The 22,908-nt window shown below is 34.0% G+C and overlaps 1 protein-coding gene across 2 annotated transcripts in view; it reads left to right on the top strand.

Annotated features, from left to right (window-relative positions):
• The first annotated feature begins 657 nt into the window (after positions 1-657).
• The window catches only part of RALGPS2 (Ral GEF with PH domain and SH3 binding motif 2), a 129,625-nt gene continuing 107,374 nt past the window's right edge, over positions 658-22,908 (top strand). Inside the window, exons 1-4 of one of the 2 annotated variants that reach the window (XM_008571513.1) lie at positions 658-802; positions 6,026-6,130; positions 7,184-7,234; positions 20,129-20,212. In XM_008571513.1, the coding sequence (XP_008569735.1) occupies positions 746-802; positions 6,026-6,130; positions 7,184-7,234; positions 20,129-20,212 (297 nt within the window). In that variant the 5' untranslated portion in view covers positions 658-745. The remainder of the gene's footprint in view (positions 803-6,025; positions 6,131-7,183; positions 7,235-20,128; positions 20,213-22,908) is intronic. The other variant, XM_008571512.1, reaches the window with a different exon arrangement.

Here is a 22,908-nt window from a genome sequence, read left to right as displayed (position 1 = left end):
TGAGTCTTGTTCTTGCCTTCTCATTTATCAGCCTGTGTCCTCAGAGGTTCTGTTTCTTTATATGAGCATAATAATAACTTCTTTAATTAGTGATATTGATAGTTGTGAAAATCAATGAGATAATGGATTGAAGATATTCAATAAACTTTAAAGCTTTGTACAAATAAACATATTCTATATTGTATTTTTATGACATGTGTTCCATAATATTTCATTTTTAAATGTTTATGATATAGTAAACTAGATCACTAGCAATTAATTGTAAGCTTATTCAGTATTGTTGATTTAGGGGTATCCTCTTGATCTCTAAACATTTATTGTGTTATGACATGTGTTATTTTGCCACTTTTTTATACTTTTTATTTACTTAAAATTTAAAAAGTTGTGCAATTTGATTTTTTTCCTCACCATATCCACTTAAATTAAAAGTTATACTTTTGCCTTGCTTATGAAGAACCTAACAGTAATTTCTGTTGAATACTGTTCATTTGGTGTTTCTCATCTTTTTGTTCTCAATCTGGATTTAGTGGCTTAACTAAAATAAAAAACAGACTTTAGTAAAGGTGAAGTGTTTTATTTCTTGGCATGGCGGTAGGCATGAATTTGTTTTCTTAAACTTCCAAAAAGCCACATATTTTAATTTTTCTGTTAATTTTTCACAGGAATAATGTATTTGTGGCCTTGGACATGAAGTAATCAGTCCTCTGTTGCTGTTAACATAGGATCAGGGATTAATGAGGGAAGCATGGACCTAATGAACGGGCAGGCAAGCAGTGTTAATATTGCAGCTCCTGCTTCTGAGGTAAGACATTTAAGAAGTTTAGTTATAGTTTCTTACCTGGCTTTCTAATTTTGCAAGCATTATGGTTAGTCACATATTTAAATCAGAACTTGAGAAAAAGGTCTTCACATTTTTTAGTATTTTAAAAATTGTTTTAATTTTGCCATTCGTATGTTCACTGTGCATCTTAGAAACACTTAATCCTTATCTACTTAAGATACTTGAAAAATAGTGATAAATAATGATTACTTAACACTCTTTCTTGGGTTTAGTTTTAAGGGAAACATAGAATTTCTTTTTAGGGTATTTTCACGTTACCTGAACCTTGGGGACAATAGAACAAGTGAGGCAAAGAAAGATTCTTTTATTTGGGATCATTACATTTTGGACACCGTGTAGACCCCTTTATTCCAAGCCCATTGGAGGAGATCAGAACAGTGTTAGGCTGGAATGCTGGAAGGGCTTACCCTGCTGATGTAGCTTTAAGGGGGAAATGAGGACTGAACTAGGTGTTCACCTCTCTAGTACTGCATTGTGATTTTATTTTTGCCTCACTTTTTTTTTGTTTTGTCTAGTGTACTTGCCTGCTTTCATTAATAACTTTAGCATTTGAATCTTTTTAAAATACAGCTCTTAAAGTTTATTTTATCCCCAAACTGTTTTAGTGGTTCCTCACTGCCTACTAATTAAATTCAAATGACCCCTTACCTTTCATTCAAGACTTTATTCAAAATGGCTCCAAATTTTCTTTCTAATGGATTTAACTCTCCTACTAATCTTCTGCTTGAAACTTACATTCTAATGAAAGAATACATTTTGCTGATGGTTATATAAACCATTATCTCTTTTTTATACCTAGAGTTTTTCTTCCCATTCCAATGTGCCCCTCCCTCCCACTACACAAAAAAGAAATTTTGTTTCAAAACATATTTCAATCGTTATGCTTTTTAAAAAATATTTTAATATTTACTTGTACATATTTGTGGGGTACAGTATGTTGTTTCAGTATATGCATATACTGCATAATGATTCACTTAGGGTAGATTCAAATGCTGTACTTTTTAAAGCCTTTCCTAATCCTCTAAACAGATGAGAGCTTTCCTACTTTTAAAACTATAACTTAAAAAAATTTTTTTTAATAATTATTTTTAATAAGTTTATACATAGCTTTTTTCCCTTAAGACTGGGATTTTATTATGTTTATATGTATGTTTGTATTATGTGTATGTTTATTTAGTATATTTATAACCATGTTTCTTGAATATGTTTATATATATATATGTATGTGTATAGTACAGTTGTAACTGTATATCCATAAGTTCATGGTCTAGTATAAGAGGAAGCGGTACACAAATTTTTGTTAAAAAAAATAATCATTTCACTTGAATAAAAAATTCTGTTAACTTTGCTGATAGTGAATGAATTACATCAGGCTCCAGAGTAGAATAATTAGTACATGAGAAGTAAGGGCGAAAAAGTCTGCCTTTTAAATTGTCCTACTACTATGGCAAGAAATAAAACTAAAAATACATATTTTTCTACCTTCTCTTAAAATATAGACCTATTGACATCAAAATGCAAATTTCTTATAAAAGTGATAAGCTTAAAGAATGGATAAAATACTTGATTGGGTTGTTTGACTTCTCCCTTCTTCAGTATCTTTTATGTTTAACCTGTGCTTGAAGCTTCTGATATCAATAGGAGAATTGCAGTGAACTTATTTTTAGACATTTACGGGTTGAACATCCCTAATCTAAAAATCCTAAATTCAAAATGCTCCAAAATCCTAAACGTTTTGATCACTGACAGGACACTCAAAGGAAATGCTCATTGGAGCATTTCAGATTTCGGATTTTCCAGATTAGGGAATGTATTCCGTGAATACTACAAAATCCAAAAAAACGTGAAAGCTGAAACACTTCTGGTCCCAAGTATTTTTAGGAAAGGAATACTCAACCTGTATCAGTAGTCTTTGAGTCCTGCCTTGAATGAAGAATTACTGCTATTGTCTTAGTAGGCATTATGCTTCAGTACTGCTTAACTTCTTATCATTACCAGTTGGTATTAGGGAAGCAGGCTGAAGTGAATCAGTAGTAGTATTTTAAGCATGTAAGAAGGAAAAAGGGAAGGGTTTATTCTTTTGGATAAGCAATAAAATTGCCATTATGAATTCCTAACTTGTCTTGAATGAGTTAAAAACTTGGAGAAAATTATCGACTTATGTTTAAGATTAATGTATTTACCTGATGGAATATATTTAGTTATTTGGACTGTTACTGTATTGGTGTATACTGCTTAACTGATGTCTACTTGAATACTTAACATTATGAATAAATTTCTGTATTAGTCTTGGGACATAATATTGTTGACATACTGTAAACTAGTCATAGTTACAGAGATTAAGTACATGAAATAGAATACTCCATTTTATTTATGGGACTTAAAGTTTCTGCTTGGATTTGTAAGGAGCTTGGGATTCAACACTCCTGTCTTTACAATAGGAAAAAAGCTGAACAAACTAAAAATAACTTTCCTTAGCTTTATCAGAGAATTGATATCATAGAGCCAACTAACAGTTACACCCTGAAAACTGGAGAGACAGACAGCTTACTAGGAACAGAAGTCAGTGGAGCCAAGAAAGGGTAGGAATAAACTGTAATTAACTGCCGGAGACTGTGTGTGGACTAATTTGAGAGTTAAAAACTTCTAGGGGCCCAGTCTTAGGCTCGCCTCGCTGCCCCTGCCCCCCCCCACCTGCCCCCTACTTTGTGAGCTTTATTATCTCCAAGATGCTCACCGAGGTTCTCACAGTGTATATCAAAGAAAAATCCCCTTCTGTTTCTAGCAGGGAGAGGGGGAGAGTAGCCATTTTCAAATATACCCAGAGAGAAAGTTTTGTAATAATGCTTAGAGTATTCTATTCTCCATTTGCCCTCAAGAGAAATTACTTTACCAGAGCCTCTTCTGTTTCTAGCAGGGAGAGGGGGAGAGTAGCCATTTTCAAATATACCCAGAGAGAAAGTTTTATAATAATGCTTAGAGTATTCTATTCTCCATTTGCCCTCAAGAGAAATTACTTTACCAGAGCCTAACCTAATTGGGGGAAGAGAAATACCCAACTTTAAGCCCCTCTAACCTTCTCGTCTCACCTGAGCAGAGTGAGAGGGACTGAGAACCATATGTGAAGGCCATAGTCCAGGGACAAAGGTTCACTAAAAGACTCAAACCTAATCATAAGACTACAGAATGCTTCCTCTTCCCCAACACCTTACTATCAGATCAGCAGGGCTCCTGTATTATAACAGGATTACAACTGAAAGAACTGCAAGGCTTTGACTCTAAGGAGTTTCTAGGGAAACCCGAAGACAACAGGGGAGGAAAAAACAAGGATACTAGAAGAAATTGAAGATTCAGACACCTATCACAACACGAAACTGTAAACACAGCATAACTCCCAGCATGATAAACATAAACCCTTACACTAAAGGCCTATTTATTTACCCAATATATCATGTTTGGCTTACAACAAAAAATTACAAGGCACACCAAAAGTCAAGAGAAAACATAGTTTAAAGATATACATTAAGGGGCTGGACCCGTGGCTCACTCGGGAGAGTACGGCACTGGGAGCTCCGAGGCCGCAGGCTCGGATCCTATATAGGGATGGCTGGTGTGCTCACTGGCTGAGTGTGGTGCGGGCGACACCACACCAAGGGTTGTGATCCCCTTACCAGTCACCAAAAAAAAAAAAAAGATATACATTAAGCAACAGAACCAGACTCAGATGTGGCAGCGATTTGGAATTATCAACTGGGAGTTAAAATAACCATTATTAATATGCCAAGGGCTCTAATGAAAAAAGTGGACAACATGCAAGAACAGATGGATAATATAAGCAGGGGTATTGAAACTCTTAGAATCAAAAAGAAATGCTAGAATTCAAAAGCATTGTGACAGAAATAAAGAATGCCTTTGATTGGTGACCAGTAGACAGCCAAGAAAATAATCAGTGAGCTTGCAGGTATGTCACTAGAAACTTCCGTAAATGAAGTGCAAAGAGAAAATAGAATGGAAAAGAAGAACAGAATAGCTAAGGACTGTACGACAGTGACAAAACGTGTAACATACACATACATAATGGGAACACCAGAAGAAAAGAGAAAGGAGCAGAAGAAATATTTGAAGTAATAGTGGTTGAGGATTTTCCAAAATTAATGACAGATCCCTTCCTATTTATGATTGGGACTCCATACTTGATATTTAGCTGCTACTGAAAGGGGAAAAGTATAAATGAAACATAAAGACAAGTGCTCAAAACTGATGTATAACAGTTGGTGGGCTGACCTATGTAAGTATACTCTAGTAATTGAAACTTTGGTTAATTTTTTGTGTCACCAACTGTAGTTTCATATCCTCCCACCATTTAATAGAGCCTGGTCTAAATGTTCTTATACTGATAATCCTCTGAATTCAGCTGATAAAAAATATATTTTTATGTCATGCCACAGAAGAACTGAAAATTTAACAGTAGTAAGATTTTCAGGGCCCAAAACCACTTTTTGTTCTACATGTGGCGGCAGCGTATTCAAACTTGAAATTACCTTAAAGCAGAAAACACTTAAATTTGTAATATAATAGGAAAAGCAATATCAAATTGTATTATCACAGACAGATATAACTTAAGAATGGATTATACATCTTTTTAATTAATGTAGTTCTGAATATTTTCTTGTAGTTTATGTTGTGAAAGTAATTTGTCTTAGTAAAAATTAGTTTTAAAAATTATACATAGATGTATATCCTTCTCCTTTAACTTCCCTTTACTCCATTTGAAAATCATTGAACTAGTTAAAATATTTTATTTCTTATAGGAAATGATAGGATATCAGGATGAGGGAACTGACATACAATTAAATGACTTACTCAAGACCCTAAAAATCAGGGCTGGGTAGTTAGCTCAGTTGGTCAGAACATGGTGCTGTTAACACCAGCGTCCTGGATTTGATCCCTGTCCCAGCCAGCTGCCAAAAAAAAAGAACCCAAAAATCTAAAGTCAAGGTTAGATTTCAAGGTGCCTGACCCTTTATCTAGTAGTATTCTTCGAACTAAGCAGCATGTTCTCAGCTTTTTTACAGTGTTTGTTAACCCACTTTCTTTGTTTCCTTAGTTTTAAGGCCAGTCTGTTTTCTATGACATTGATTGTGAGGCAGTATTAAAATGGCTGCATTTTCTTTCATTTAACAGAAAAGTAGCAGCTCTGAATCATTAAGTGACAAAGGTTCTGAATTGAAGAAAAGCTTTGATGCTGTGGTATTTGATATTCTTAAGGTTACACCAGAAGAATATGCAGTAAGTCTCTTACCTTTCCCTTCTCCAGTCTTTGCACATTATTGACATATTGGTGCTATTGAGTTAGAATTTTCAGAACCAGTGGAGGAGATGGTAAAAAAAAAAAAAAGTCTGGATATGGGAGTTGTTGGGGAGAGTAGCACAACTGTGGAGCAAGAGGAGGGATGAGGTGGGGAAGGTAAGAAAAGCTGTAGATTTTTATACAGCATCTTCATAAGTACACTTTCAATTTGCTAAGTATTAATAAGTATTTACCATTATGGTAATTGCTTCCGTCTCTACCTATATCATCTCCCCAAGCCAACTGTACTTAATTGACATATCTAAGAAATATTTTTACCGTTATATAAATTAAAAAGTTGAAAAATGAAATATGAAGGCATTATTGCAGTATCATGAAAGGGTATCTAGAAAAACTTTTATTTTTAACCAACATAAATGTTCCTTTATTTATGTTCTCATTTTCCTTCAATTCGTTAACAGAATATATTGATTCCTGATATTGAACCCCTCTTGCATTCCAGGAATAAACTGTGCTTGGTCATTTCTTTGATATACTGTTGAATTTTTTTTATATCTGTAGCCATGAGCAGGATAGGTTCATAGCATGTAAAGCCATTAGGTATAATATGTTGCCTTTAGTGTAGTCTCATTGCTTTTTTTTAAAAGTGAAAGAAAATCTTTTAATATCAAATTTTATATCACTGCTTAAGGAGCTATAATTTAATAATCATAACAAGAATACTGCTTCATGAATTAGTCGATCTGATTTTTGTTTTGATTTTGATTTAATGTGTGTGACTGTGTCCAAATTTTCTAAATTATTTTTATTTTCTGACTTCACCTAGTTTGCCTCCCCCGAAAATACAAATAGGCATAAGATAATTAGAAATAATTATATTTAACAGTATAAGGACTAAATTTCCATTTTCTGTAAGCTCTTATAAAATTGAGTGTTCAGTTACTTTAGTATAGAATATAATTTTAATTTAGAATATATGTTATATCATGGAATACTAAAGAACTAATTGTTATTTTTACTTTTTATTTCAGGGTCAGATAACACTAATGGATGTTCCAGTATTTAAAGCTATTCAACCAGATGTAAGTAGTTTTAAGAATATTCCTCTTAAATACAAAAAATGATCAATTATAGTATTTTAAATTAAGAAGTTTTGACATGTCAAATTATATACATATTAACTTAAAAATATTTAAAGCTTTGATGTAACTTGTCCATTATTTAATCCTCAGGAACACATGGCATTCATAACTATACATCATTAAATCATAAATGCGACTGTTTGAATCAGTTTAGTTGATTTGGCTTCATCACTTTTCTTGAGGGAAGAATAGACTTAGGGAGGTTGAATGATTTACTCTGGCTTTGGAGCTTTTTTTTTTTTTTTTAAGTTTTTATTTTATTTTCATTTTTTGTCTGCTGGCCAGTACAGAGATCTGAAGGCTTTGAAGCTTTTTAATGGGAGGACGGAAATTAGAAACAGGGTTTCACAACTCACTCCAGTAATCTTTTCCCTTACAGCTTTACTTTGTGACTTTATAACATGACTGTGTGTTGACATTTTGGAGAGAAGAGAGAGGATCAAGGAATATATTTTTTGTTTTTAATAAAAACAAGGGGTCTAACATTATGTATTTAGCCATTATAAGCAGGTGTGTGTGTGTGTGTGTGTGTGTGTGTGTGTGTGTGTAGTACTATCATTTTCACAACCTGGATATAGTAGTATTTTCATTTTACTGATGAGGAAACAGCAACAATTGTTTCTGATACATAGGTAAGTGTTGGAACTAGGTTTCAGACTCTAAAAACTGATGCTTTTTTCACTCTTATCATGTAAGGATATAAATATGATTTTGTACCCCAAAACAAAGTCATTGATAATCTTGAAGTTCAATACAATAAGGTAGATACTTTTTTAGTTCTTTGGGGAACAAAATATAGTGTGTTTGTTGTGGTATATACAAGTCTGTAGTGGCCCTGAATGCTATACTGACTCTAATGAGTTTCGACATACCTTAATGTGGTATAGGAAGTATTAGTTCTGTAATTTTCAAGTAAATTACTTATGTATTAGTATTTCAAGTTCATCACCTGTAAAATTAAGGGGTGGGCCTAAATGATCTCTGAGTCCCTGTCATTTCCACAGTTCTGTGTTTTCCCCTACATCACAGAGGGCTCTCTAACCATTGGATTAGCAATAGAACAAGAGGAACAACATATTCCATAGGTAATGCACAAATAGAAAATGGCTTTTGTATTTAGATGGTAAAAAACTGAAATATTCATTTTTTTACCTCCCTGAACAAAACCAAAGAAATGAAATTCTTTACAAAAATTACATATTTTGACCTATTTTTTCCTTTTGAATAAACAGCAATGTTTATATTGCTGTCTCATATGAGATCAGTTCTGTCCAATAGAAATATAATGTGAGCCATTTATATAACATTTTCTAGTAGCCACATTATAGAGTAAAGGAAACAGGTGAAATTAATTTTAATGATTTTTTCTAACCTGCTACATCAAAAACATTATTTCAACTTGTAATCAGTGTAAAAATTTTTGAAATATTTTACATTCCTTTTTCTGTACTAAGCCTTCGAAATCCAATATATATTTTTCAATTATAGCACATCTTTATTTGGAGTAACCACATTATAAGTGCTCAGTAGCTATTTGTGGCTAAGAGATTGGACATTGAAGATCTAGATACTACTACCTAAGGACATAGATGTCACAATTCCCCTGAGGCATCTATCAGTACTTTGTGAATTTAGACGTGAATCTTAAAATTCCTTTGACTTCACTCCCTTGATCTAATTCAACACCAATCCCACTGATTTTTTTTTAACCTCCTAAGTATCTTATCTACTCAGTCTATCTCTACTCTCAGCACCCAAATCCAGGATACTCAACCGAATTACAGTAATACCGTCTTAGCTGATCTGTGTGCATCCATTCTGACTCTAAACTCTTTTCTACCCAGTTGTTTCTTCTATAATCTTTTCATCATGTAAATCTGTTCCTTTTGCTTCTGATGCTTTTGTTTAAAACATTTCACTGGCTTCCTGTTGCTCTGAGAATAAAGACAAATCATCATAATATGGTCTACAAATCTCTCCATAGTTTTGCTTCTTCCTGCCTTCTCCAACCTCATCTTACACCTTTTCTACCTCTTTGTGGTGTAACCATACTGGCCTTCCTTTAGTACCTCTTGTCCCTGAGCCTGTCTACATCGTAGTTAACTACCATTCATCTTTCAATTCTCAGATCAAGTTTGACTTTCTTTTTTTTAAGATATGCACATTTATTTGTTCAGGTAACCAATACGTAAACTGAATAACAGATGAATAACAAAATACTCTGTAGAAAGTAGGGCTTCAAATTTTCACAAAAACTGGAGATTTAAGACTCATTAAAATTTACAGAGTTCATTTTATAATCTCTACAGTTATTTGAAATATCTCTCCAAAGTCTTCCAAAAGCATGCAAATATTAAATTAATTTCGACAGAGGAAGATGAATAAACTTTTCAAAGGCAAACTTGTAAGCATGTTAACAAGCCCACTTAATAAAAAGAAATCAAGAATATAAATTAAATTTCTAAATTTACCGACATAAATTGCATTAAAAAAATCAATAAAACAGTATAAACACAAAAGCACTTCAAAAAGTTTGTGGAAAAATAGAATTAAAAGATAATGGAAATTTTTCCAGGAACTTTTGTTTGTTTGTTTAAATTTTTCCTTTTTTTTAAAAGACTAAGATCATAGAAAATACATTCTCTGCCCACAATTACATAAGGAAATTTATAAATCTCACAAATGTGTGGAAATTAAACAACACTCTTCCTAAAAAAGTAAACAATAGGGAGAAAGAAAAATCACAGGGAAATTAGAGAGTACTTTGAGGTAAAGATCAAAATGCAACATAGCAAAATTTATAGGATGCAGAGCTCATGTAGTGTTTAGAGGAAAATTTATACTGTAAACACCTACATTAAAAATAAGAAAAATCTCAAATCAGTGATGTAAACTTCTACCTTAAGAAAATAGAAAAGTAAACTAAGTCAAAAGCAAATATGAGTAGGAAATAAAAAAGATTACAATAGAAAGATATGAAATAGGGAATTGAAAAACAATAGAGAAAATCAACAAAACCAAAAATTGATTTTTGAAAAAGATCAACAAAATTTGCAAACCTTTATCCAGACTGACCAAAAAAAAAAGAGAACCAAAATTACTAAAATTAGAAATAAAGTAGGAGTATTATTGCATTGTCACAATGGCTTTTTGTGGTGGTAAGGTTTAGTATCTTTCTCTTTCTTGTTTGCATTTTTGTTTTACCAGGGGGTTTTGTTTTTTCTTTTGTATTCATGGTTGTGATTATCATTTTTCAGTTTCCAGATGCAGGATTCCCTTTAGGATTTCTTGTAGGGCTGGTCACATGGTGGTGAACTCCTGCAGTTTTTGTCTGTCTGGAAAGTACACTATTTTCCCCTCATTTCTGAAGGATAGCCTTGCTGGGTATAGTGTTCTTGGCTGGCAGTTTTTTTCTTTTAGTATTTTGAATATATTATCCCATTTTCTTCTGGCCTGTAGAGTTTCTGTTGAGAAGTCAGCTGTTATTCTGACAGGGGCTTCCGTATAAGACTGATGCTTTTCTCTTGCTTCTTTTAAGATTCTCTCTTTGTCTTTGAGCTTTGCCAGTTTGCCTATAATATGTCTTGGACAGGACCTTTTGGGGTTGAATCTGTTTGGGGATCTTTGAGCCTCCTGGATCTGAAGGTTCGTGTCTCTCCCTGTACCTGGGAAGTTTTCTGTTATTATTTCAGTGAATAGGTTTTCCATGCCTTTTCCTTTCTCCTCCCCTTATGGAATGCCCATGATTAGAATATTTGTGTGCATAAGGTTGTCTGCTAGCTATCTTAGATTTTCTTCATTTTATAAAATTCTTTTTCCTTTTTTTCTGTCCACCTGGGCTATTTCAAAAAGACTGTCTTCAAGATCAGAAATTCTCATGTTTGTTTGCTCTAGCTTGCTACTTAAACTATTGGTTGTGTTTTTTATTTCATTGAGTGAATCTTTCAGCTCCATAAGTTCTGCTGCATTCTTTTTTAAGGTATTAATTTCTGTGTAAATTTCCTCCTTGATATCCTGGATTATTTTTTCTCATTTCATTATGTTGTCTGAGTATCTCAGTGAGTTTCCTTAAGACTGTTGCTTAGAATTCCTTTTCAGTCATTTCGAGGGGTTTCTGCTCTATAGGTTCAGGTATTTGAGAATTACTGGATTCTTTTGGTAGTGTCATTTTCTTGGGTTTTTGTTTTTCTCCTATCTCTACATTTATGTCTGTTCATCTGGTAGGGCAGTTGTTTCTTCTATTACTCTAGAGTGGGCTTTGAGGAGAGAGAGATCTTCTTCTTTTTCTGGTCTCTACTGGTGACTCTCCTTGTGCCAGTGCAGTCGAGTGTCTGGTGAGCTGCCTGCATGGTGGCTGTGGCTGCTGCTGTGGCGCCGAGCTGCTCTTGTGGCAGCCGTAGCTGTGGCAGTGGTTGTGGTGGGCCACCCACATGGAAGTGGTGTTTTTAGCGTGCTCTCTTGCCTGCCTTTGGGCGGAGGGGGCTGCGGACCTTGGCTCCTTGCCTAGGACCCCAGGCATGCTCTCTTCGAGTTTGACTTTCTCAGGTAAGCTTTTTATGTCTTCCTATGGGCTCTCCTGGCACTCTACTTCTCCACGAGAATTGTCAGTTGCAGTTTTACATTTGTGTTGTGATTCAACAAGTATTATGAAGTGCCTGTTGCATGCCAGACACTGGTTTAGTTGCTGTAGAATAGAATTCAGTGAGCCAAGTGAAAGAAGTGTTTCTAAGAAGGAAGGAATTATTGACCAGGGGTAGTGTTGTTAATCGTGTACTTACTTGATTATTGCTTGCCTCTTCACTAGATTTTTAAACTACATGAGGGCAGAGACTGACAATTTTTGCTTACTATTTTATCTGTCTGGCTTGTAGTGGAAACTTAATATTTAGAATGAGAGAATGAACATAGTGTTTAGTAAATGTTTGTTCAATGAGGGAATATTTTAACAAATTGACAGTGGTAACTCTATGGGAAGAAATGATGTAGCACTGAAATATTCTTTTTATGTATCAATCTCATGTAATGATCAAGATTTCATTAAATCTGGTCAGCATAAACAGGACTTTGTCATCTGGCAGAAAAATGTTTTTAAATTTAGTATGACATATTGAGTACATAAAACAAAGCATAATAAATAATAATGTAAATCCCTGTGTACCTAACTAGTACTATTGAAGCCCCTCTGCATCTTTCCACCAAGGTAACCACTGTCCATAATTGGTCTATATCATTCCTGTCCATTTAGTTATATTTTTTCTATAAATAAATATAGGTATCTCTTAGGAATATGTGCTATTGCAAGTTTTAAATTTTTTATGTAAATGTTATCTTATTGTTTTTTTGGTTTTTTCCTTAGCTTGCTTTTTATGTTCCACTTTGTTTACCAGCATCCATGTTGATATATGTACTCTAGCACATCAATTGCTGGGTTATAGACCATGAACACCTTTAAATTTATTAAATACTTACTACTTCTTTGTTGTTTTCCAAAATGGCTGTACAGATATTTATTATGTCAAAACTTTTGCTCTTGATTAATTTAACAAAAGATTGTTTAAGCCAATCTAATGTATTAGTGTTATTTGTTAACATAGAATGGTGCCTGTCTCCTTATGTATGCAATTAGAATATTACCTTCACTAAAGGAGGAAGGAATTCTTGTTGTTAAATCAAAATTAAACCTCTGATATTAGGAAAAGACAGTGGTTATCCCTGAGTCAGTCTATAACTAGTAAATTTATTTTAATGTTTCTGTCCATTATACCAATATTCAAGTCTCTATTTTTATTTATTTATTTATTTGTTTGTTTGTTTGTTTATTCATTCATTTTGGTGTGTGGCTGGTTTCAGGGATCCAAACCGTTGATCCTGGTATTATAACACCATGCTCTAACCAGCAAAGATAATCAGCCAGCCAGCTTCATGTCTCTACTTTATATAAAACTTTATAAAAACTACACATATATTTTATGAAACTGCAAGATCTTTAGTTAAGTTACACTGAAACTACTTAAATTAAACATTCTTTTTATGTGTATATATTCATGTGTTACTTTATTTCAGGTGGTTTATTCACATTTCTTGAAATAAGATGTGTACTAAATTTGAATTTTAAAGAATATAGGTTATGAATCCAACTATGCAATATAGTGATTTTAGTTGCCAGTTGGTGATTGAACCACGCAAGTCTCAGTTTTCTATAATAGAGGCAATTTCTGAGTTATCTGGAACTTAATGAAATATATATCGCTCATTGCTCAATCAGTTCCCAAAGTAGGACCTGGTAATTCTTACCAGTTTATGGAATTCTGCATTCATGTCAAGCAAAATTTAGCTAAACATACTCTACCTAAACTTGTTCTTGACTTGTAGGAAGAAAGTATAGGGCAATTATTAGGAGTACAGTTGTTTTCTCAGAAATAAAGTTGGTTATCTGAAATGTCTATTGTACTGTATACCTCAAAATTGCTCAGGGAAGAAAAGAAAAATTCCAAGCTTATTTATTTCACTGTAGTAACTATCCGACTTGTCTCTAAGGAAAAAAAAAAGAAAAATTGCAAGCCTTTTGTGTTCTTAGTCATCAACAGAATACTGGCCAAATAAAAATCACATCTTTAAGAGCAGATCCAAATCAAACATAATGCTAAGCCTGTAACACACTTGCAATTATCTCAGACTGAAAGAAGACCAAAACCAGATTTGGGTATTTCATTTCTTAGTTATTTGTTTAATGGTAGAGAAGAAAGGAAAAACATGTTTACTGATGAAAAGAATTCAATAATAAAAGAAAGTTCACTAGTAATTAAGAAAACTACATAGTAGGACTATAATTACATAGAAAAAAATGTTTGCTCAGGTGTGATTACATTTTTTAAAGTACTTTGAGTAATTTACATCCATTTTTAATAAAAGTGAGAAACCTGGGAGTCATCCTTTTCCCTTCTCTCTCCATCTTCCTTCCCTTGTTCTCCTTCATCTCCAGTTGACTTTACCTCTTAAATAACTTTTCTCTCATCAAGTCTGAAGGATATTTATTAAAAGAATAAAATGTTTTTTGCAGTGCTGCAGCTCATTGGCTGTAGAAATATGAGTATTAGTGTCTGTACATGGTTGCTGGGCCTGATACAAGTCTCAGCTCAGTCAGTCGTATTTATACTGACAGCTGCCTTTCCACCTCTGGTATCAACACTTTGCCCTGTTGTTCCAATAGCTGGTGTTACAGAAATCCCAAGAATCTTATGGTTCATTGGCCTAAGCACATGGCTAAATTTCGAAGCTTCTGTGGATAATGATTCCTCTCACACTAAATCAGGCTTTTTGCTCTTCTCCCTTCTTTCCAATAAGTAGCCTTTCTCTTAGTGGTGGGAAGAAAACACAATAATAGAGTTGTTGCAACTGTAATTATAGTGATTACAAGGAAGGAAAAAAGTTATTAGTAGTTCCATCATCTACACTCAACCACTATATATATATCCTTACAATTCTTTGATTCACACAGTTGCTATATTAGTTTGTTTCTGTTCCTTATAACAAAATACACAGAACTGGGTAATTTGCAAGAAAACGAAATTTATTGCTTACAGTTTCAGAGGCTAGGAAGTCGAAAGTCCAGGGAACACATGTGATGAAGGCTTTTTTTGGTAGTGACTTCAGTTAATGGCAGGGTATCACATTGGGAAAGTGGCGGAGCAGTGAGAGCAAGACAGAGAGCAACCTTCTCATTCACTCTCCTTTTAAAGCCCTCCAAACCATGACCCTGACCACCATTTTCAATCCATTCACTATGGCATGGTCCTACAATCTAATCACCTCTTCAAGGCTCTACCTTTCATTTACCATAATAGGATTTCCCACCCTCTTAACAGTCACAGTGGGGGCTAAGTTTCTAGTACATAAAACTTGGGGGACACAGTTCAAACTTCATTGAGTTTTGGGGGGACATAATTCAATCCACTACAGTTGCTCTCTTGCTTTTCTTTTCTTATATACATAGCTCTCCCCAGTGTGGTTTCTCTTTTGATCATGAAGGTTTGTTTTCTTTTAGGAGGCTCTTATACATTTATGCGGCTTCCCTCCAGTGTGAGTTCTTTCATGTTGAGGAAGCATTGACTGTATCTGAAGGATTTTCCGTGAGATTGAGGAAGAATGCTGGTTAAATGAGAGAAAATACATAATAGATAATTATGAATTTTACTAAAATATTTTTGAAAAACTTACAGTTGAGATATTTCTGACAATACATATAAAAACTTTCTCTGTGCAAACTTTAATGTGTATGCCAAGAGACCATATGCTCGGCAACATCCAAAGTTCCAACATCAGGAGTATCATAATTCTATTCTTGTTTTAATGAAAATTATCATTTGCATTAAAATTAAAATGTAAATAGTATATATAGTGAGAAATTTGAAGAAAAAGACGACAGGTAGACTTCAAATTTTTCTTGTAAATAAAAATAAACTTTTATTAGAAGCAAGATGCAGCTGTTTTGTCAATTTGTATTATTGCTATTCATCACCGTGAACTTTCTTAACCTTTAGTAAAGTTAGGCTTAGGTTAGGACTAGAGAAAGTAAAGAAAATTGTTTGGAAGAGTAAGTATATCATGGTTTCAGTGACAAAAGACAGCTCCTGCCTTTATCTCTGATCTCATGAAAGAAGCAGCTTTAAGATATTGGGAGGAGGGAAGAGAAGAGAATGTGAGTATATTAGAAAAGATAAGGGGTATTATTGATTTGTCTTATGGAGTTTTATAGTTCCAAAGCTTATTTTGAGGATTAAAAATATAGGAGTAGTAGTAAGCACTTCATCTGTGGCCAGACTTCTTTCTAAGTAGCCATATAGGTTGAATGCTAATGGATATACATATGCCTTTAAAGTTTTCCACTTTTGAACACAAAGATACCTCAGCAATAATTATCTTCTGCTTTGAGAGTCCCCTGCCCCCGTGCCCCTATCCCACCAGTCTTTTATAGATTCCATTACTTTTTCTTTTCTTCCCTCAGTCTTGTCTACATGCTGGTCTATATTGGCCTTTTCTCTTCTTCTATCTATAGGTATCCCTACAACATCACCCTTAGAACAGTCCTTTTAAGAGTGTTGGAACCTTCAAGATGAAATTTAGATCAAGAATTTCACTTTTCAGAACAAACCTACAAGACTTAAGAGAAGCTGTGACTCCTGTGAATTCAGTAATTCTTTCATAGGGTAGGTGGTCATCAGTTGTGGGGTTTTGCTTTCCCATGTGCTTCCAGAAAAAATGCAACTGAAATTTGGGCTCAGTAGTTTCGTGGTTCAAAATGAATCCATGAATATTCTTCAAATATACTTATAATAACCACTAAGAAGTTACCTTTGTATATATCTGAGTTACTACTTGAAGATTTGTCTTTACTCTCTGATTTTAAAATTGCAAGTTAAATATGGTTCAAAATGAATCCATGAATATTCTTCAAATATACTTATAATAACCACTAAGAAGTTACCTTTGTACATATCTGAGTTACTACTTGAAGATTTGTCTTTACTCTCTGATTTTAAAATTGCAAGTTAAATCCAGTGGAACAAATTTTAGGAGTGTCAAGACTGCTATACTTCATTTAGCCTTTACTGAAATGGAGGGTTATATACATAGTATAAAACACAGTCTTATTCTTTAATCAGACCCTAAAAAAAGCATCCTGTGAGTCACCAAGTTGACTTCAACTTTTTGGTGTTCATGTGAGATGTTTTAGTGTAGAATTACTCTTGACCAGGCTGATAAACTGTCGATATATAAGGTGACACTTGTGGCAGAATTTATTTCTCAGATTATATTCTAATGTGATTTAGAGGAAGATTCTAGAGTCTGAGACAAAAAGAGATAGAGACAAAGAGAAAAGCAGTTCTTCTCACAGAGAAATTTAGTGACTATTTAGAGGTAGAGGTGGGCCAGGTCAAAATTCCTTCAAGGCCAGGAAACTGTAAATGCACTGCCGGGTTTAAGAAGGCAGTAGTGGGTGAGTTCCTGGAGTCCCAGTGCAATTTTAGCTTCATAATCCATTAAGTGGATTTTTGTTTTTATTGTTTTTTTTAAATGTTTTATTTTGAGATAATTAGATTCACAGGAAGGTGCAAAACAAAAAGGGGGGGCAGAGATAGATATTCATAGGAGATTGCAAAAACAGTGCAGATAAGTTCCATTTACCCTTCACCCAGTTTTCCTGAGCAGTTACATCTTACATTAACTATAGTACAATATCAAAACCAGGAAATTGATGTTTTTACAATAATGTCTGCATAGTTGTATGACATTTTGTCATATATGTACATTGTCTCACCACTACCATAGTCAAGATTCCATTACCACAAAGATCTCTCCATTGTGCTACCCCTTTATAGTCACACACATCCCACTACTCTTCACCCTCTCTCCCCCATCCTTAACCCTTGGCAACCGTTAATTTGTTTCCATCTTTATAGTTTTGTTTGTTGCGGTAGATAGGCTAGTAAGGTAGATAGGCTAGTAACGTGACATTGTTTCAGAGAGGGAAATGTTTTCTGAAGCAAAAACTACCGTTTTATGAGGATAAAAAATCTGTTTGTCTTTTTATGTTTTCTAATTATAAGATTCTTTGGAATTGAGGGCTTCAGGGGAACTTTAGCTCATTTGCTCCCAAATAATGTGACTATACATCTCTCTTTCTCTCTTTTTTCAGTCTGCTTGCAACAGTTTTTTGAAAGTGGCAAAGCATTTTTCCATTAATGATGTTGAAATATTCTAAGAATTGGATGGACTTTCTAAAATCTCTCAGCATTTCTTATTTGAGGAGTCAGAAAAGCATTATAGTTTTTTTAAATGTAAAAAATGAAGGCATAATTGGCCAGTATTTTTTCTGGATTCCTTATTTATCATGACTAATTATAATGATGAAGATAGGATCAAATTAGTTGATATGTACAAAGCACTTAGACTGGCATGTAGTAATCTCTGTAGTAGTGTTAACTCTTATTATTATTGCTGTTATTAAGATATCTCTGTTCTCAGGATGGGAATGACTTTCTAAAACACAATTGGTAGGTTAAATCACACAGTAAAGAACAGGTATATTGGGTACTTTAAATAAATAATTAAAAAAACAGGTCCACGTATGCACATAAAGAAGATTGGGAAGATGTTTACATAGGTTCTTTTGGTGATGGGTGATTCACAGCCCCCTCCCCACCTTTTTTTCTTTCTATTTAACAACAAATATAATTAGTCTCACACTTGGGGAAATTAAGGCAATAATATGTAGAAAGAGAAGTAAATATACCTAGTTTAGATAAGACCGTTGTGAAACTAGTAGTGAAAGTGATTCAGTATTTCAGGAGGGCAATTTGACAGGTGTCAAAGCCTTGACAAAGTTCATACTCTATGACCTAGTGATTTCACTGCTAGAACCATATTTTTAGGAAATGATCAGAAATGTCAGAAAAGGTGCAAGGATATTTATTATTTATAATGTAGCATTACTTATAATAGGAAAATGAAATCACCCTTATGTATAAAGATCTGTAATTGGGTTTGAATTCTGTGTTAAATGGCTACTTTGAGTGGTTTGATAAGTTTAATTGTAATTTGATAGAGATACTTTATATTATTAATATAAATTTGGAAATTATACTAGTTGGTTATAAACAAATTCAACATTTATGGATTATTCCTAGGAACTTTGTCCTAAAATATGATGTCTTTATGTAGTTATGTAAGTATGCTGTGATTTTAGAAAGAACAAAAAATTTTTTCTAGAAGTTTGGTGTTTTTAATATCATGTCATGTATTATTTTTGTGTCAATATATTTACCACTAAATATTTTCTTCCCTTACAGGGAGATAATATGAAATGAGCATATATATAGGTTATTTGAATACCAAGCATTTTTTTGAACTGTAGAATTGCTTTTGTCATTTCAATTTTTCTTTCAATAATTTCAAATTTGAAAATTATAATCTAATTTTAAGGTTAAAAAAGCTAGTAATTTATGTCTCCAAAGCATTTACTGCTTATCTGCTGTGTTGAAACTATAATTGTCATCTCCTTCCTCGGTTATATAGCAATATATGTGCTTCCTCATTAACATATTAAGTAAGATTGAGAGGTGGGTCTTATAACTAACATAATTATGAAGTACTGGAGTGTAAATGATACTTTTAGATATCTGCATCAGCTGTAATGTAATATGAAAATATCTATGATTTTTATTGGTGACAAAATCACATGTATTATCATCATAACCTATAGTTACAATGAAAAGGAATGTCTTATTTCAGTTAGAGGTTAATGTACAATAAAAATTAATTTTTTTTACATCCAAGTTCTTGGGATCTTTGAATTTTATTTACAGACTCTTTGGGGGATCAAGAATCCTTTTATTAGAGATTTCTTCAAATATTCGGGATCGTTGACTGTCAGCTCAAATAGTGAGATACTAAAAAACTGATTGAGAGTTCTGAGTGATTGAATAGGGCTTCATAACCAATAGTCTTCACTATATGATGTCGATGTTCAACTTTCATGATCTGTACATTTTTTCTTCTTCAAATCTCTTCAGAGAAGAATCCACCAGTATTCTCTCTATGGAATATAAGTTTACCTATGTTTTATAAGACAAATATATATTTACTCCTATATTTTACTAATAAAATTTGCTTTTGTGATTTAACTGAATGGTTATAATTTAGATATATTCATATTAAATAAAGTGGTTCTAGAAAGGGACACAAACTGTCCTTAATGTTTTGAAACCCTTCATATGACAAGAAAACTGGGCTATTTCTTGAATTTATGTTTAATTTTTCACCTTAATTTTCCAGGAGCTTTCAAGTTGTGGATGGAATAAAAAAGAAAAATATAGTTCTGCACCAAATGCAGTTGCCTTCACAAGAAGATTTAATCATGTGAGTTTTTGATAAAATTTTGCTATTTAGTTTCTGAAATTCAGTTCCTCAGTACATAATTTTTCATTAGGAAATAGTTTGACTTTTCACATTAACTCTGGAATATTTTCAGCAAATATCTCTTAAAGTATTATCTCTGCCAATATCTCTTCGAATCTTGTTGAAACTTCACATTCTTTCCTATTTGTCTCTTAACCTTCCATCTTTCTCTTTGTGTTCCGTTCTGAGTGCTTTCCTCAGATCTATATTTTAGTTTACTAATTTTCTTCAGATGTGTTTTCTCTGTTTCAAATCTGTGTGTTTTCACAATAGTGTGATCTTTTTCTTATTTTTTGCATCAAATAAAAATCAACATTTATTCATAATGCAAACTCTCAATAAACTAAGAATAGAAAGAAACTTCCTCAATCCAAGAAGGGATATCTGAAAAAACGCAAAAAGTGACATTATACTTAATGATGAGAGACTGAATACTTTCTCCCTAACTTTGAGAGCAAAAGTAGGATTTCTGCTTTCACCACTCCTATTCAACATAGCACTGAAATTTCTGGACAGTGAGGTAAATCAAGAGAAAGAAATATACGTATACAGATTGAAAAGAAAAAATACTAGATAAAACTGTTTATTCACAGATGACACAGTTGTCTCTGTAAAAACCCCCAAAGAATCAACAAAAAAGCTACAGGACTAGTGCGTTTAGCAAGGTTGTGGAATACAGTGTCAGTATATCATCAATAAAGAATTTGACGGGGGAGGGTCAGGCCTGGCCGTACCAGCAGTCACCTTGATCAGGGCCATGGCTGCGGTGGCACCGATGAAACTTCGGGCCCCACCAAGCGCCCGCCCACCCTCCTGCTCCTTCAAGTTGCCGTCTTGCTGCTGCGGCGGCCGCAGCACGAGTGTGGTTTGGCTTAGCCAAAACCATGGCACGTGCACGGGGCACATGCACGGTAGCAACCTCCACCAAGACACTTCCGGTAGCAGCGGGTGACCCAACCAGGTCTCTCACGTACCTCAACTCTGGCAAGCAGAAGTTCCAAGAAGTTCTTTTTTTCTTATTTTTTTCAATAAGTGATTTTTAACTTTTTTATTTTATAGTTTCTGTGTTATTATCTGAAGTCCTTGGGGTACTACTTCTCTTTTTATTTCTGCTAATCCTTACGATGGTTTGTTTTCTTACGAGTTTTGTAACTTTGTATTGAAAGCTATTAGAAAGAAAGAAAAACTTCAGACAGATTAAATTTAACAGTTTAATTGAGCAAAGAATGATTCGCGAATCGTACAGCCTCCAGAACCCGAACAGGTTCGGAGTGACTTTGGGGTTGCCACGTGTTTGGGGAAGATTTATTGACAGAAAATGGAAAGTGATGTACAGAAAATGAAGTGAGTTACAGAAACAGCTGGATTCATTACAGGTGGGAGTTTGCCTTATTTGAACACAATTTAAACAGTGGGCTGCCTGTAATTGGCTGAAACTCCACTACTTGTTCCAAGAGTAGGATACAGTCTGTTTATATATCAAGTTAGGTTGTAGTTCACTATACCCAGAGAAACCTTTAGGCCAAACTTATTTTAACAAAGCTCATATCTGTTTAAGCTTTACCTGTGGGAATTTTCCTACTGCCTATATTGAGGGTATATTTGTTCTTAGAGGCTTTTTGTTTGCTTTTGCTGATAACCAGGGCTATCACAGACTTAGGACTATTTAATGTTAAATGTTTTGGTTGGGTAATAATTTGTACTTCTCTGTAGTGAAAATTTAAACTCCAAATCCAGTTAAGGGCAGGTCTCTGGTTGCAAATTCTTCTGAAACACTTATTTTTTTCTTCTTGACCATCCAGAGCCTAGGTCAATACAGGTAAACTTGTGTGTTATCTCCCTCTTCCAATAGGTGAATTGTTTTAGTCCACCCTGGAATTGGAGCCCTTTGAGCTGCTCTTAGGTAGAAATAGAGGGAGGAGGAGAGAAGTGTGAGGCCTTGTATTATGTCTTTGAAGGAATATTAAGTCCCAAGCCCTGTGTCACTGAGATAGCAAATCCTCCAAGGGCAGCTGCAGTATCCACTTGTAACCATGGCTTTGCTTTTATTTCCTTCTTTGTTTTTGAACTCTAGGGAAATTCTTTATTTTCCTTCCAACTCAGACGTGCATTTTTTTTTTAAGTTTGTTATATTTTACCCAGCATTTCTAAGGGTTTATAGCAAATAGTTTCTCAGGCTGTGTGGTTCACTATATTCCCCAAAAAGGAGTGGGTCAACGTTTTTAAAAATTATATTAAACCCCTTAACCCAGGCATACAGCAAACATGTCTTGTACTGAATTGCATAGTTGAGCTATATAGCAGCTGTCTTAAAATTTTTCTGAGGTGGCCAGAATTTATCCTCACAGTAAAAATTTTTTCTTTGTCATTCAAAAAAATCCTGTTACAATACTCACACTACCACAGCCAAACACTGTCCACTTGCTGTTTGAGCCATTAATACTGTGGCCTTCTGCTTGAGTTTTAGCTGCCCCACACTGTGGTAACTAGGGAATGTCTTTAGGCTATAACCTTTATAAATACAAATTTCACCGAATGCAGTTTACTAATTTCAAGGGTCAGTTCGGCAGTTTCTGCCTGCTTTTGGTTCCTCACTTTTTAATTTTTATATTTTGTAATTATAATCAGAGGAGCACTCCTAAAGATACAAAGCTACT

Source organism: Galeopterus variegatus, unplaced genomic scaffold, assembly GCF_000696425.1.
Source record: "Galeopterus variegatus unplaced genomic scaffold, G_variegatus-3.0.2 Scaffold694, whole genome shotgun sequence".
NCBI classification, from domain to species: domain Eukaryota; kingdom Metazoa; phylum Chordata; class Mammalia; order Dermoptera; family Cynocephalidae; genus Galeopterus; species Galeopterus variegatus.
This window is presented reverse-complemented; position numbering and strand designations above follow the sequence as displayed.